Source organism: Tauraco erythrolophus, chromosome 1 (assembly GCF_009769465.1).
Source record: "Tauraco erythrolophus isolate bTauEry1 chromosome 1, bTauEry1.pri, whole genome shotgun sequence".
Lineage (NCBI taxonomy): Eukaryota > Metazoa > Chordata > Aves > Musophagiformes > Musophagidae > Tauraco > Tauraco erythrolophus.
The window spans coordinates 31639210-31653505 of record NC_141465.1 but is presented as its reverse complement, the minus strand read 5'-3'; the positions used below and the strand labels follow the sequence as shown (position 1 = coordinate 31653505).

The 14296-nt window shown below is 43.1% G+C and overlaps 1 protein-coding gene across 2 annotated transcripts; it reads right to left on the bottom strand.

The window, feature by feature from the left end:
* Positions 1-386: 386 nt before the first annotated feature.
* Positions 387-14219, bottom strand: IFNGR2 (interferon gamma receptor 2). Of its 2 annotated transcripts, none has more exons than XM_086617786.1 (7): positions 14129-14219; positions 9808-9934; positions 9158-9333; positions 7049-7197; positions 5498-5651; positions 4258-4412; positions 387-1551 (listed from the first exon to the last, which is right to left on the bottom strand). In XM_086617786.1, the coding sequence occupies exons 1-7, from the start codon at positions 14202-14204 to the stop codon at positions 1378-1380; spliced, it is 1011 nt and encodes a 336-aa protein (XP_086473912.1). In that variant the 5' UTR covers positions 14205-14219; the 3' UTR covers positions 387-1377. The 2 variants fall into 2 exon arrangements, with proteins under 2 accessions (XP_086473912.1, XP_086473920.1); XM_086617794.1 differs by lacking the exon at positions 14129-14219 and adding an exon at positions 11091-11251.
* Between the last annotated feature and the right edge of the window lie 77 nt (positions 14220-14296).

The window sequence follows — 14296 nt, the reverse complement described above, 5'->3', positions numbered from 1 at the left end:
TTTAGGTTGTTCCTTTTGTGAGGCTGTGGTTCCTCATTTGTTTACAGCACAGTATATAAAAGAACATGGATGAACTTAAGCAGGTATTATGCAGCTTGTGGCTGACTTGAAAATTCTTACCAGACGTGAAGTACAACTGAGTCTTCAGATAACTATGTTGTCTTGGCCTGTTGCCTAATCACAAGTGATCAGATTAGTTCTACAAGGAAACAAACTCATGAAACTTCTGCAAAAAACATTACTGATTTTTTCATGCAAGTCTGGTGTATTTTTGGAAGGGTTGGAACAGCATTATCTCAGATAACCCACAGCTCTGACAGCGACCAGGTTCATTAACAGACCTAAGTAACTTGAACAAGTCACTTGCAAATAAACAAGCATATTTCTTTCTTTTTTTTTTTAAGCGACTTGTATCAAACCCAGGAAAAAAGTCAAACAAATAAAACCAATCTTTTTAGTACAGAAGTGGTTCACTTGTTCTTCGTGCTTTATTAGACATCTTCCAGACCCCACAGGATTGTGATGTGAGGCTTAACTTGTAGTATTTAAGGGTCTCAAACCACAACCCTCAGTCAGCCTTTCATTTGCAGGACTAATGTGATAGTTGAGACGAGATTTTACTGTCTGATACATGTTATATAAATTCTAAGCAAAATTATTTCAAAGTTTGTTTTGTGAAGAATGACTGTCTTGCTGCAGCAGCAGCAGATTAATGCTTCTCATGAACGTGGTAGGAGGCTTTTCTTGCAGCAGTTCCTTGCACAGGTTCATGCTGAGGAGAGTAAAGTATTATAAAATTTCTTTTTAGACTGCCATTTTCATCTGGAGAGAAGAGGCTGCCACAGAAGACCACATGTACTGAAAGTGGTTCAGGAAAGCTACTGGGGTAGATATAATCACCTTGAGTGCTAACACAGACTTCACAAATAAGGCAACAAAACAGAAGCCACTATAAAAGTAATTCACGGTGCAATTATTCACTCACTGAAAAATTCCAGGTTATACTACCTCGTACCATAAAGTGCCGTTATTTCACAAAGCTTTATTTCAATTGGAGTGGGAAACACGATGATGTTTATATACCCATTTTATAACGTTCTGCCTCTCTCAAGGCAATTTAGTGTTCATTTCCCTTTCATGGTCCACCTGTTAAGTCTCTTTGGCAGAACACAGTTGCTGTTGTGGCACAGCAAAAGCCATTTAAACAGAGGCTCAGGGTCCATGCTGTTCTCAGGAAGCAACATCTCACTCGGGGTTTGTCAGTGGCTGCATTTTGTCCAGAGCTCGTTGTCTGTCCTGCCAGTAGCCACATGGCTGCTCGTGGGCAGGAGCCTCTGCAAAGACTTGGGACGGGCACTCAGCCTAGGGCACCACCGCTTAGGTTACTTCACTGTCACTGGAGGTGCTGTGTGAATAAGCTGGACCATCCAAACCGCTGCCACAGGCCTGGCTTCCTCCTCCACCAAATAAAACAGATAAGGAATCGTCGGGATCATCCATGGCGTAATTGTCCAACACCTCTAAAACAGGCATGCTAGGGTCCCTCAAATACTGGAAAAAGCCAGAAACAACAGTTTAGATACTTAACCGCAGAACAGATGTATTAGAAATCACAGAGACGGAGCAGGTACCACCACCTATAGGCATGTCACTTCAGACCAGAATTCACAGTGAGCTGCTAAATGCGTATTCTACTCTGGATTTCCTTGAAACTATGTTAAACAAGGAGAAAGTTAAAAATACCTTATTTCGGGGGGGGGGGGGGGGGGGGGGGGGGGGCAGAAATCAATCATGTAAACATCCATTTAAATGAGTTAAAGCAGCCTGCATATCCTATTTGTTGTTTTTGTTTCGTTGGGTTTTTTATAAATTTTGGCTAATACTCTTTTCAAGTCAGTTCAAGCAAATTCCTAGTAGTTAAGAACAAAACACAAAAACCAGAAGAAAACACTTTATTACACTGCTGGGGATGTACTGTCCAACTGCAGGAATCTAGCAACGGGCAGCTTGTCTGAAGCACTGATGGAGCAAACGAGATCTAAGATCCTAGTTTGTTCAGTGTCAGGCAAGTCGTATCTGCATCTATTATTGTTACCAGAAAACTCTAATGGCATTTTTCTCTTGTAGTTACTTTTTGCTTTGACTTTCCTTCTGCTCCCCTTTCTTCCAAAATTAAGTCATCAGCTTTACAATAAATGCATAATCAAAGAAAGGAGCATTAGGAAAAAATGTAGGCCAGAGAAAACGCTTTCTGTTCCTCCTGCCACCCCCATATACGCTCCTTATGACTAAGCCCATCTTGTGTCTCACAGGGAATCGGAGCCATCTACCACTTCAAGTACTGAACAAACAAACAAAAAAATCTGCCATTGAACACTTCTTCCCTAATTAAAAGAAAAAATAAAATAAATGTCTGGAACACAGACGCCTTCACATCGTTAAAAGACTGACTTGTATTTTTACTCAAAAGCTTGTTCTGTACTGTAGGAGGTGTCATAATCTGGCTGAGACAGGACCACAGTTCAAGTCACGTCTGTTGTAGGACAAAATTAACTTTAGTTTCAATTAAGGCATCGTTTTCTCTGTAATCATAGCAAGGCTAATGAGCAACAGGATTATTTTTTCAGGTGTATTAAAAACAAATGTTTCATATGGGAGCCTCAAATACATCAACTTTAGCAAATTCAAGACATCAATGAACCTCAGTTTGGCTTTGCTATATGAAGGCATTTCTGCAGTAGAACTGCTCCCTGTAACTCAAACACCGAACGCTGAAATCTCCTTTTACAGAAGGAAGCATGGGATTTTTCTGAAAAATCTTTTGAGTACACATGAAACTGCCTTAAAATAATCAGTATTCTGTACTCATGGAAAGTGTTTTAAGAGGATAAGCCTCAGGCTGCTTGATCCCTTTTAAAAACACACATTTTAAAAATCCTGCATACTTCCTCATTTTTCTTCATTTCTTATCAGTGTTTCGCCTAAAACCAGGCTCACCATTGTTCAAGATACCTACTTTTGCTGCATATTTTCCAGATTAATACAATTGCTCCAGAACACATGATGACAGACTATTCTTGGAAGTCCTTTGCAGGAAACACTGCCCTATTTTAGTACATTGCACATGGATTTTTTTCCCTACATGAGAAATACTTTGCTTGATATGTGATACAGCTGTCTCCATGGAGCCCCCATGAAATGGCAGCTGAGGCAGCATGAAGAGAGAAAAGATGTGCTCAGGACTCTGCAGAGAGTCTGGGTTCATTCAGCCATACTTCTATACATTGCACATGGATTTTTTTCCCTACATGAGAAATACTTTGCTTGATATGTGATACAGCTGTCTCCATGGAGCCCCCATGAAATGGCAGCTGAGGCAGCATGAAGAGAGAAAAGATGTGCTCAGGACTCTGCAGAGAGTCTGGGTTCATTCAGCCATACTTCTATAAAAACCTGGAAAAACAGCTCCACAAGTACAGAACTACCATAGCACAACGGACTACTCTGACATGCAGGTATGTACAAAGAAACACGCCTCAAAGAGCTGCAAATAAATACAAGCTTTTCAAAATCTGGAATGCATCCTAAACAAGAATTTTTAAACCAAGAACTTTGCTTACAAGACTACTTCCTGTTTAAATACTAAAAAGAGGAAGATGACAGGACTGAAACAATAGCATTTAGTACAGAAATGTGTGAGCTACAAGGAGGAAAAAATCCCAGGATGACTTTTTCATCTGAGTATTGCTACAACTACAGGAAAAAAGAGAAAGAAGCCCAAGAACTTTCCCCTAGGTAGTCCTTAGTCTTCAAGTCAGTCGTTGCTCTTAAAATGAGCAGTGTTCTATTTTCCATATTAGATTTCTAATTGGAGACCTAGGTCCCAAGTACATGTTCTGCAGCACACAAAAGCTTTTTGCTTCAAGTGAGCAACTGTTTCAGGCCTGATGACTTAGATGAGCAAAGAAAGGGGTGGACAAGGGGTAGTCAAGGAACAGAGAATCTTACTCCGGTTTAGTAACAGGATTATAGCAGCATTTGTATCTTAGCGCGGAGAAAAATAAGTCAGTTGAGTAAAAGAGGAATAGAGTGGGAGATCATATATGAGAAAAGTACCAGTTTACACTAAGTCAACAATTATTTATATCTATTTCTGTTACTCAACAACTAGCTTCATCCATATTTACTCCAAGATCATCACTGTCTTTTACAAGGGGAGGGGGAGATGGGGGAGAAAAATAAAATGTCTACACATACCTCTTCAAAGTGTGATGGGATTTCTAAAGGTGGCCGAGACCAAAATTTAATTGTTCTGCGGTGTCTCCACAAAAGAAACAAACCAACCGCTACCAGATTTACAAAAAGTAACACCAACACAAATATTAGTATGATATATCCAGCTCTAGTTGCTTCTGAAAAAGAAAAAAAAAAACCACACACACATATAGATATGGTAGGTTCATATTTATATATCACCAAATGCAAAACAATATACAGCAAGCTGAAATTTACTATACTTAGTAATTGAAGTGTAATTGTCAAGGCTAAGATCACAACTCTACTGTAGATGCACTCTGAACACCTGCATTCAGAAGTAGCTTGTTTTGTGATTCCACATGGAAGCCACCAGCTCCCACAAGCCTCTTCCTCTCAATCGCACAGCCTAAGTCAAGCTTCTACTTGACATGCTAGCAGAGCAAATGCAGAGCTGGAGGCATCACTGCTGGCGGGCAGAGGGCGGGGGGGGGAACACCATCTGTCCTGCCACCCTCGAGTTGTCAGCAAGGGCCATTAACTCCAGCAGCTTCTCTTTCAGAAGATTTTCAGCAAAGGGAGCATCAGAGACTCCAACACCACAGCTCAGGGGCTTACGATCCAGCGCTTGGTCAATACTACCCTGGAGGTCACCTCCTGAGGGGCTTCAGAAACTGCATAAGCAGGTTTCACCTACATGTTTTCCAGCACATTCAAAGCACGCTAAACAGCACCGTGCCTGTGCGTTGGCAGTCACGCAGAGAGATTCAAGAGAGGGACAAACTCCGTTATCTTATACATGCCTGCTCCTCCCCTCACCCTCTCTCTTATCTTGTACAAAAACACGGAGCTCGAGACCAGGTCAAAGAGGAGAGCAACGTTCCTGTCCTGCAGAAGGCATTGATGAAGGAGAGGATTTGAAAGAGCAACACTGTCGTCTTCATCAATGCCTTCCTCTATAGAATAAGTATTTGTACTTTCTTTGCATATTTCTAGAAAGTAATACCTATAGCAGTACTTATGAAGGAAAAGGACAAGGGGAAGAGTTTAACACAGACCCTCAATGGCGGACTGAAAAATTTCTTATTATTTTGCCATTAATGACAATTACAAACTACTATGAGTCATGTTCTCTTAGCACTCCTGACAAACACGGGTACGTGAGGGACCAGTTACACGATCTAAAGCTCATGTTTTACATTCATCCCACTAGACACAAAAAATAACACAATTCGATTTATACCACTGATTATAGTTCTGTAACACTCTGGGACACTTTGCAGTCCACGTAACTGGAGATCTGAACGTATCATCAATTCTACTTGAATTTCAAAACAATAAAGTGTCAATTCCTTTAGATTTCTGATTTTGAATAGTGTATTGCTCGTCTTCATCTCCTGTTTAAAAGACACAAAAAAAAAAGCGTATTGTAAAAACTAGACCTGTCTTCAGCACAAATTCCCTCTCCATGTTTAAGTTACTCATTCAAAAAGCACAGATTTTATTTTTCATAACTCAGCTTTCCCAAACCAGAGAAGCAGTGAAATGTATTTTAATTTCCTACTTGAAAAGTCATTGTTTTTAAATGAACTTAAGCCTGACCATTTAAAACCATCTATAAAGGCACAAACAGTAGAGGCATGACAACGTATATGAGGTCTCATTTTATCCACGATACACTGCTGGATGCTTTGACGGAACTTCTGTAACAGCTCAGGCAGTGAGCGCAATATAGGAAAGGGGAGGGAAAAACAAGCCACGAGAAGTGCCTCCACCATCAGAGGAGGCTGATGGAAGCGTAGTTCAGTGAAGAGCTTCCACTATCTCAGCTCCTTCTACTGAAGAGGAAAACAGCTGATGGGCAGTGCAAAACCTCCCCAGTTTCCACACAGCCATCAAAGTCTTTTGGGAATTTTTAGGCTGTAAGGGGCGAGGATAAGGGCCTCAGTGAAGCCTCCAGAAGCACACAAGAGTGACTTCTTGTTTGAATCTCAAACATGATGGTATTTTATGTGTGTCAGAAAAATACACATTGGTGCAAGAGAGGAAGGAAGCAGAGGCATTTCAGATTTGGCAAGGTCTTTGAAAGAAAATGGTTTTTTTAATTATTTTTTTCTGCTTCTGTTTTTCCAACATTTGACTTGAGAATGACGTTCTTTTCAATCTTCTTCCTCTTATTTTTTTTTTAATGTAACTTAATAATCTCCCCCCTGCAACACTAGCCTGTCAAGAACACAATTACCAGGGCCTGAGACAGCAGCATAAGTGCACGACGAGACCGACACCTCTAAGCCCCAATATGAAAAGGGGACAGCTCATCCCAGCTGTGTCCAGTGTGTTTCTAATAACTCTGCCTTTCTCTGCCCTAAGAACAGGAGACATCAGGCCAAAGTGGCCTGTTACTGAAGCTGCCAGCACAAACAAGCCCAGCACAGGAAAGGAGGAAGAGTAATTCAGTTTTCCAAATTGCCTAAGCAAACTTTGGAATCTAAACGTTGTTTTAAAGTCACCTTTGACACTTTGTGGATTCTTTCCCTTGATCTACAATGTGATTTAACCTTTGTTTCATATGGAGGAAAAAAAGATGGTTTTGAAAGTTTTGTAATACATGCAATACTTGTGCCAAGACCAAATCGAGTTTTTTTTCAAGATACCAAATGCTGACCTTTACTGCTAGAGAAAAAAAAAATACATTGGTTTTCTTCCTCTATTTCTGCTGTTTTGCCAAGAGACACTGACTCACATCTCGGTCACAAAGGCATTATGAACAAAGTAAATCGGAGAGAATTCTTACTTTTTTAGTAGTACTCGTTGTGTTCTCCCAGTAGGACACATGATACTGAAGAAAATCGCCTGCTTCAGATCCAAAAGGGGATGTGACACTAATGAGAAGCGAGTCAGAGCTTTCAATCACGCTATTCACTTTAGGAGGCCCTATAGTAGCTGAAAAATAAACACAGAAAGAGCAGTGAACTTCTGGGACACAGAACAGCTCATTATACTGTCTTCAGCTTTACATGCTAAATATTGATAGCTTTTTCTCAAGAAAAGAAATACAATATTTTCTCATCTACTTAATGCATTTAAGATATCTACTTTATTACACATCTAAGGAAAAAGACTTGAAAGAATAAGTGAAACCAGGTAATTAAAAAAATAGTTTTCTGTTAATTTTCTCTGGAAATTCAGTAAATATTCACTAGAATGTATCTGAATTTATCTGCAGTTAATGACAATACAATTTTGTTGTTTGTTTGTTTTTTCCTTGAAATAGCCTGCCACATACTCCATGTTCTCTAAAAAACACTCTGAGTCAATAGATTGGAAGAGGAATAATTAGTTTTCCCCTCCTTGCTTTGGTATCTCCATCAGTCCTATAGGGTAAAGACAATGACTTCCTTTGGTGAACTACTCTGAGGTCTAAGTCACGAAAAATATTATATAAAAGTATTGTCAGTCCTAATGCAACAGACTTGTATGATCATGGGTCATATATGGTCACTAGTCATTTATCCTTTATATCTTGACTTTTTTCACCAGTTGAGCTTATCAGCATTTGTAAAGCACCCCAGGATGCCAAAAAATCCACTCATGCAAATACTCTAGTAGTTAACAGCTGCTTGCATACTGAAGAGGGGTAACAACAGTGAAAATCAATCCTTGCATGTAATCATTGCTTATTGCACGTCAAAAAATCCAGCAGAACCTGCTCTGTCCACCGTTACCTTAGACAAAATTGGGCCCCATGACCTTTATATCAGTAGAAAAATTTCAGTTTCTTTCTACTTCCTGTTGCTGTACAACTTGCTTGTATCTTGCTGTGTGTCCTCACAAATTCCTGAAGTTCCCCTTTCAAGTGGAACTGACTCAAACATTAAAGGAAGAGAACAGCCTGACTGAGCAGAGCATGGTCTTGGCATCTAGGAACTGATCTCGAGGTCAGTCACACAAGAATGAGCCCATAACGTTCCTCTTGCTCTCCCAAGAAACAGACACACAAACATCTCTCCCACACCAAGCCTCTCTTTTGTCTTGTATTCCCATTAGCCCAGCGCTTTCCTGACCCCCAAAGGATCTCACTCCCAAACTGCATGACAAGCTACCGATACATCAGTTGTAATCTTCAACTCAGGCTTCGGGTAGTTCCTCATCCCCACACTCTTTACTACTAGAGAAAATCCAAGGTTTAGAATTGAAGTCATCAGGGAAAGCATCATACTCTTTGCAGCATGGACCACCACTGCACCTCACAAGGTATGGGAGAACTTGAACTAAAGAGTGCATACATCCAGTCCTCTGCTTCTTTATAATTTCAGAGGTATTTTTAAACTCAACATTTACTTTCTTCTAATCCTGAAACCAATCACAGCAAGGTAAAGAGCAGATCTTATAAAAAACAACAATATATTCGTTCGCACATTTAACGGGATTTAAGGGGTGCCTTGACCCTTCTACACTGTAGTCAGAACAGTTTATATTTATTAGAAAAGGGATCTGTTCAATAGAAACAGGTAGTTTGTACTCAGACCACCACGAATCAAGGGGGTGTATGCGTGCATGAGGCAGTGCTAATTGCGGAAACAAGAAAATGGAAAACTCTCTAACATGATATACATACGTTGTAGTTCTTATAAGGCTTAACCACATAAGGAAACTCCTCTGTTTCTCTTTTGATACCTGTTGAAAGTGCGCATTGCTTACCAAACTTCAGAGGAACTCAGTAGTATCAAATTCCTAGTGACACACGAAGGCGTTGTAGTTTTTGTTAACTAAACACCCACAATTCTCTCACTTGGCTTTTGTATACAATAGAGTCAAAAAAAGCTTAGAACAGACAACAAACATTTTTTCAAAGAAGTTTCCTTTGAGAGAGAAAGAGACTGAAATCATAAACAGCACTTACTGTTTCTCTCTGCCACAAATGGATCTGTTTCCACCCAGTCAGAAGTCACTTGCCCCAGCTCAGCCCTCACACGCAAAACAACAGTCCAGCGCCGCTCCTTAAGCGACCAGGGCAAACTGCATTCAGTCTGGGTGATATGGGTGCAGTTCATCTGATCCCACTCGTTAAAAGCCCCTCTGCAATGCAAAACAAAGGACAAATAAAGCATCAGCAGAACAGCACAACTATCTAAAATACAAAAATTGTCTGGGCGGGAGGGATTGTAACAACAGAACATGTTACAAAACTACCACTTTCACGAGGGTTTAATTCCATAGCCCCTTCAGCACCCGCATCTCCTCATATCTGGGGGAAAATTTAAATTAGTGAGGGAGAATTCAGTAAGGCTAAAATTATACAGTAAACTACACAACATTTTTGGGTGCTCTTCAGGTCTTCAATCTTTGCTCAGTTTAGTGGAAATAACACAAGCTAAGAGACTGTCAGTCTTCAGAAGCTGCTTTCAGATATATATAAAAGCACCTGTAACAGACAACTCATTCTTTCATTTGTTTATTAATTTTTAGCTTTTTAAAAAAAAAAAAAACACACAATTGTGTTACTGGGTAAGAACAAAATCAGTTTGGTTGGTTTTAGATCTATTTACTTACGTTTTAAAATGGACTGTATATAACACCAAGCCTCTATCCACTTTAACAGGGGACCACCTCAGTGAACTACGAAAGTTATAGGAATAAACCATCACATCCTTCGGCGCCAGTAAACGGGGAGAAGATTCTAAAGTGAGAGGAGGAATAAAAATAACTATTAAAGCATTCAAGTATACAGTAGCTAATCTCTGGTCTCCAAATTCCATCACCACATACTACATTTTCACTGCTTTGCAGGCAAAATCTTTCCTCCTCCTCATTCCATTTCTAGATGCACTAGTAACAGTACATTTAAGTCTCTGCTATCCACAAAGCTCTGAATTGCAACTTACTGCTTTTATTTATTCCACACAGAACATAGCACTGAAAGTACTGAGTCCAGCACAAAACAATAAACCCCACCCGACTCTCCCACGAAGCTTTAAATTAAGGTCCACTGCCACTTGTCATTACAAAAGCTCATCTATTTCAATTGTCTGCATCTCACGTTTTACTGTGTTAACGACTCAGAACACATTCTTCCTGACCATCTGCTTCCTGCTAACTTGTCTGAAAACACAGAGGACACTACACTGAAACTTTCCAGGAAACAGGTAAAAAAAAAAACAAAACAAAAACCGTCTCGTACTTAACATTCACAAACACACAGTGCACCGTTCCACTCGCAAGTCTGAAGTTTTGTAAATTTTGAAACCGATTTCACAATGTAGTAAAGGACAGAGGCATGCCTTCTGCTAGTAGGAATGACCACCCAAATTCGGTCATGTTATAAACTCCTGGGGTGAACGGAGACTGCAAGCACTCTGGAGCAGCTTGTCAGGAGGTGAGGAACACAGAAGCTGAGAGACAAGAGTTATGTCTCTAGTACAGGAGAAGAACGACTCCCTTGCTGGCCCAAGCAGGGCGGAGGAGGAAGATGTCTATTGGGACTGGAGCACCAGAAAGAGGAGTAGAAAAAACAAGTGGAGGGAGGAAGGAAGGAAGGGAGGGTGGGCGAGCAGCCAAGCAAAAGGCAGAGAACCAAGGGCAGAGGAAATGGGGGCAGATGAAGTAAAGAAAGCCAAATGAGAAGTTAAGCAGGGGAGCAGCTGGAGGGAGACGTTAGCTGGCAAACAGGGCAAAACAGCAGGCTGGAGAACCAAAAACCACTGAAACACATGGAGATCAACGGCAAGGAATTGGGATAGCCAAAAGAAAGAGACTAACATTACAGCAAGTAGGCTGAGGTGAGGAAGATGGGAAAATGCAGTTTTCAAATGCCTTTAAAACCAGAAAAACCTCACATTTTTAAGCAGAGCACTGCAGTCCCAGTCCTTGGGAGGCCTCCAGTCCAAGGCCCTGCCCTGGGATCAGACCAGGCTGCTCAGGGCTTTCTCCAGGCAAGTCTCGAAACCTCCAAGGATGGAGCCTGCACATCCTTGCTGTGTGCAGCTTCACTGCCTGCCTATCCAAAGAGGGAGAAGAAAGGTTTTCCTTCTACACTTGATTTGTATTTGTCCACGTAGTGATCCCCTTACACCATTAAACATACTGGGTCAACAGGTCCTACACTCAAAGACAACTGTCGTATGATATCCCACACAGAAACAGTTCTACTTTTTGTTCTCAAGTCAGTAAGTCTCCTAAGATACAGTTAGTTTTTTACATAGGTGAGATCAGAAGATCAAGCACTTAAGCTAAATTCTGGCCTCAGCCTTCTTTGGGAATATGGGGATAATGTTAAAAAGTTTTTTCTTTTTGATTGCTACATCTGATTTTGTCACACAGCACTAGACAGCACACTGCTGCTGACAGTGCCGTGTTTTGGAAGAGACGTCATGCCAGGTGCTTAACATTCTCCATGTACAGGAAAGAGACGACACGAGTCTTCATAAAGTTGCGTTAAACCCTAAGTCCAAAATACTAAAGAACTAGTTAAGCTCTCAAAGTTTTTAATTAGGAATGTTACCAGTTTTGCAGCCTCAACTTCTGAGTAGTGGTCTTAAGTAAACACACATTGCCTTAGGCTTCAGATGGATCATTCAGCATTGCAAACCTATTTGAGATTACTTACAGTGACAAACACCACCTAAACTATTAATCTCTCACATACTTTAAAGGCCACTAAGTAACCTCTTCTTCATTCAAGAAAAGTTTTCACTTTCCAGTCATGCAGATTCTTTTTTTCACTCTCACTGCTGGTCTGGCATGTGGCAAGGTATCTCACACCATCAGCAATCTGTGCACTCAGACATCCGATACAAACTAATTTTACAAAATTCAAGAAAGCCATCAGAACGAAACACAGGCACTAACTTTTTTTTCCCCTTTTCTCTCCCTCTAAGAAAAAAAAAAGAAAAGAAAAAGGAAAAAGCAATGAACCAGCTGCCCTCGTCCTTCATCTTCTCCTCAATCAGGACTGCAGACTTATTATTTTGCGTTACATTAGCATTCAGAAACAGATCATTTCCCCTACCAGCTTCAAAAACACTGAAAAAACTATCAAATCTATGGCTCTGTAGTTGAACATCAAGGTGTTGTGTGCCACAAGGCACTCACTACTGCACTGAGGAGCTGCTTCTACAGCATGCCAAGGGAATGCAATTGTATTTTGGTTAGATACTGCAACTTGACAAGGAAGTTACTTAAATTTCTTTAATCACACAATGAACTCCTTAACCATCATTAGTTTGTATGTTCCAAAGTAACAAAATGCCCACTCCAGAAAAAAGCACACACATATGCAAGTATCCTAGAAAAACCCCAAACTACCTCAGCCAGGGAAAGGCAGAAGCATTCCACTTTTTCTTTCCACCTGGAAGGTGGTCTCGCTGAACCAGCTCTTTTAAAGCATCTGCTAAACAACGCTCAGATTGTTTTTTCCTGATGCAGAGACTTCCTGACTCTTCAAGCCGCAAGTCAAGAGCTTTCACATAGCAGAGTGTGAAGCCACAACTTACAGTGAGTGAAAGCAGCTTGGCTTGGCCTAGCCATGTTTCACAGCATCCGTTCCCACTCCTGAATGATTTCTGATCTCTTCTCCTGCATCAGCCTGAGAACACATCATTTTGCTAAACTGGTAAAAAACAAGCCTAGGGTTTTTTTTTTTGGATGGACTTTTTCTGTTCTAGTGTATCAAACTGGCTTCTCATACTGTCAGACAGGCACCAAAACCTGCAAAAGGCAAACAGCAGAACCGTGGGGGGGACAGGTGATGACAGCTAGCTGTTCTTTTTGCTCAGATTTTAACGTGTAGCATTTCCATTCGCAACAGAGGAAACAGCGCGCCATGTCTATGAGAGCGCAGAGGGGAGGAGGCTCTGCACACAAGCCAAATGCCAGCACAGCTCCCTGGGGAATCCCGCTGCTGACGATGGGAAGGAACTGGGCAACACTGATTGCGGCAGGCGTCCCCAGCTCACCTCGACCCACCCGTGCGCATTCGGGCTCCCGAGTCTGGCCACGGCCTGTGAGCCTGGAATGACAGCTGCCCCCAGACAGCCGGGGAGCCCCGTGGGACTCACCAGGCACGGGCTGGTCAGCCAGGCCTTGGCAAACACAACCAAACGCGACAGCGGACACGCTGAACTCATGAGGTCACCCTCGTGCCCGAATAAGGACCACGCTGCACGCACACCTCATTCAAGACATGTCACTGCAGCTCTTCCAAGGGTGCTGGGACACATTCTGAAGCCAGGATTATACTCATGAGCTACAGCTGAGACCCGACCTGAAGAGCAAACCCCTCCCTCCTCCATGATGGCAACACATTTACACCGAAGTCTAAAACCGCCAATTCACGAAATTGAACAGAGGTGGCTCGAGTGCAGCTGGTGAACAGGTGCCACATCACAAACCACTGACACATCGACGACTTGTGCCGTACCAAGTCCCCTCAGGGCTGAACCCGCGCTGGTTTTAGCCGCTCTCTCACAGACGCGGCCGGTCTGGGGCCACGCTGCCCGCAGCCAGCGCCGCACAGCCCGCCCCGGGCCTATGGCAGCCCAGGCGACGGCAGATTTTCCAGGAGCGGCAACCCCCGTGGTCGGCAGGAGAAACCCGGACTCGCCCTCCTCCAGAGGGCCAGGCACAGGCGGGGTAAGGAAGAGGCGAAATCCCCAACAGCTCCGCTCTCCGCCTAGGAGGCACCGCCCCGCTGGCCCCCGCCAGCCCCCTCCGAGGCCGCCCCGGCCCGGGCCCCCGGCTCCACAGCCTTCCACCGCCTCCCGGGCCGGAAGGCCACCGGGGAGGAGGCGCGCAGAGAGGCGCCGGCCGAGCGGCAGCCTCCAGCCCCGCGCCGCCGGCCGCGACCGCAGCGAGCCCCGCGCCCCGCCGCACCCACCTGCGCCCGAGGCCAGGGCCAAGCCGAGGAAGAGGAGGAGGAGGAGGAGGGAGACGAGCGGTGCCCGACACGGCATGGCCCGGCCGGCAGCGCCCCGCCGGCCGGCCCCGGAGGCTGCTCGCCGGTCCCTGAGGAGCGGGGCCAGCGGCGGCGCAGGCCTGCCCGGGG

Bases quoted from the DNA above. Each gene is read 5' to 3' on its own strand.
- IFNGR2 (XM_086617786.1), bottom strand. From the start codon at position 14,204: ATGCCGTGTCGGGCACCGCTCGTCTCCCTCCTCCTCCTCCTCCTCTTC. The intron at 5,652-7,048 runs GTAAGAATTCTC...TCTTTTAAACAG, and splicing joins CAACGAGTACTACTAAAAAA to GAGATGAAGACGAGCAATAC. The intron at 4,413-5,497 runs GTATAAATCGAA...TTTCTTTTTCAG, and splicing joins TTACAGAACTATAATCAGTG to AAGCAACTAGAGCTGGATAT.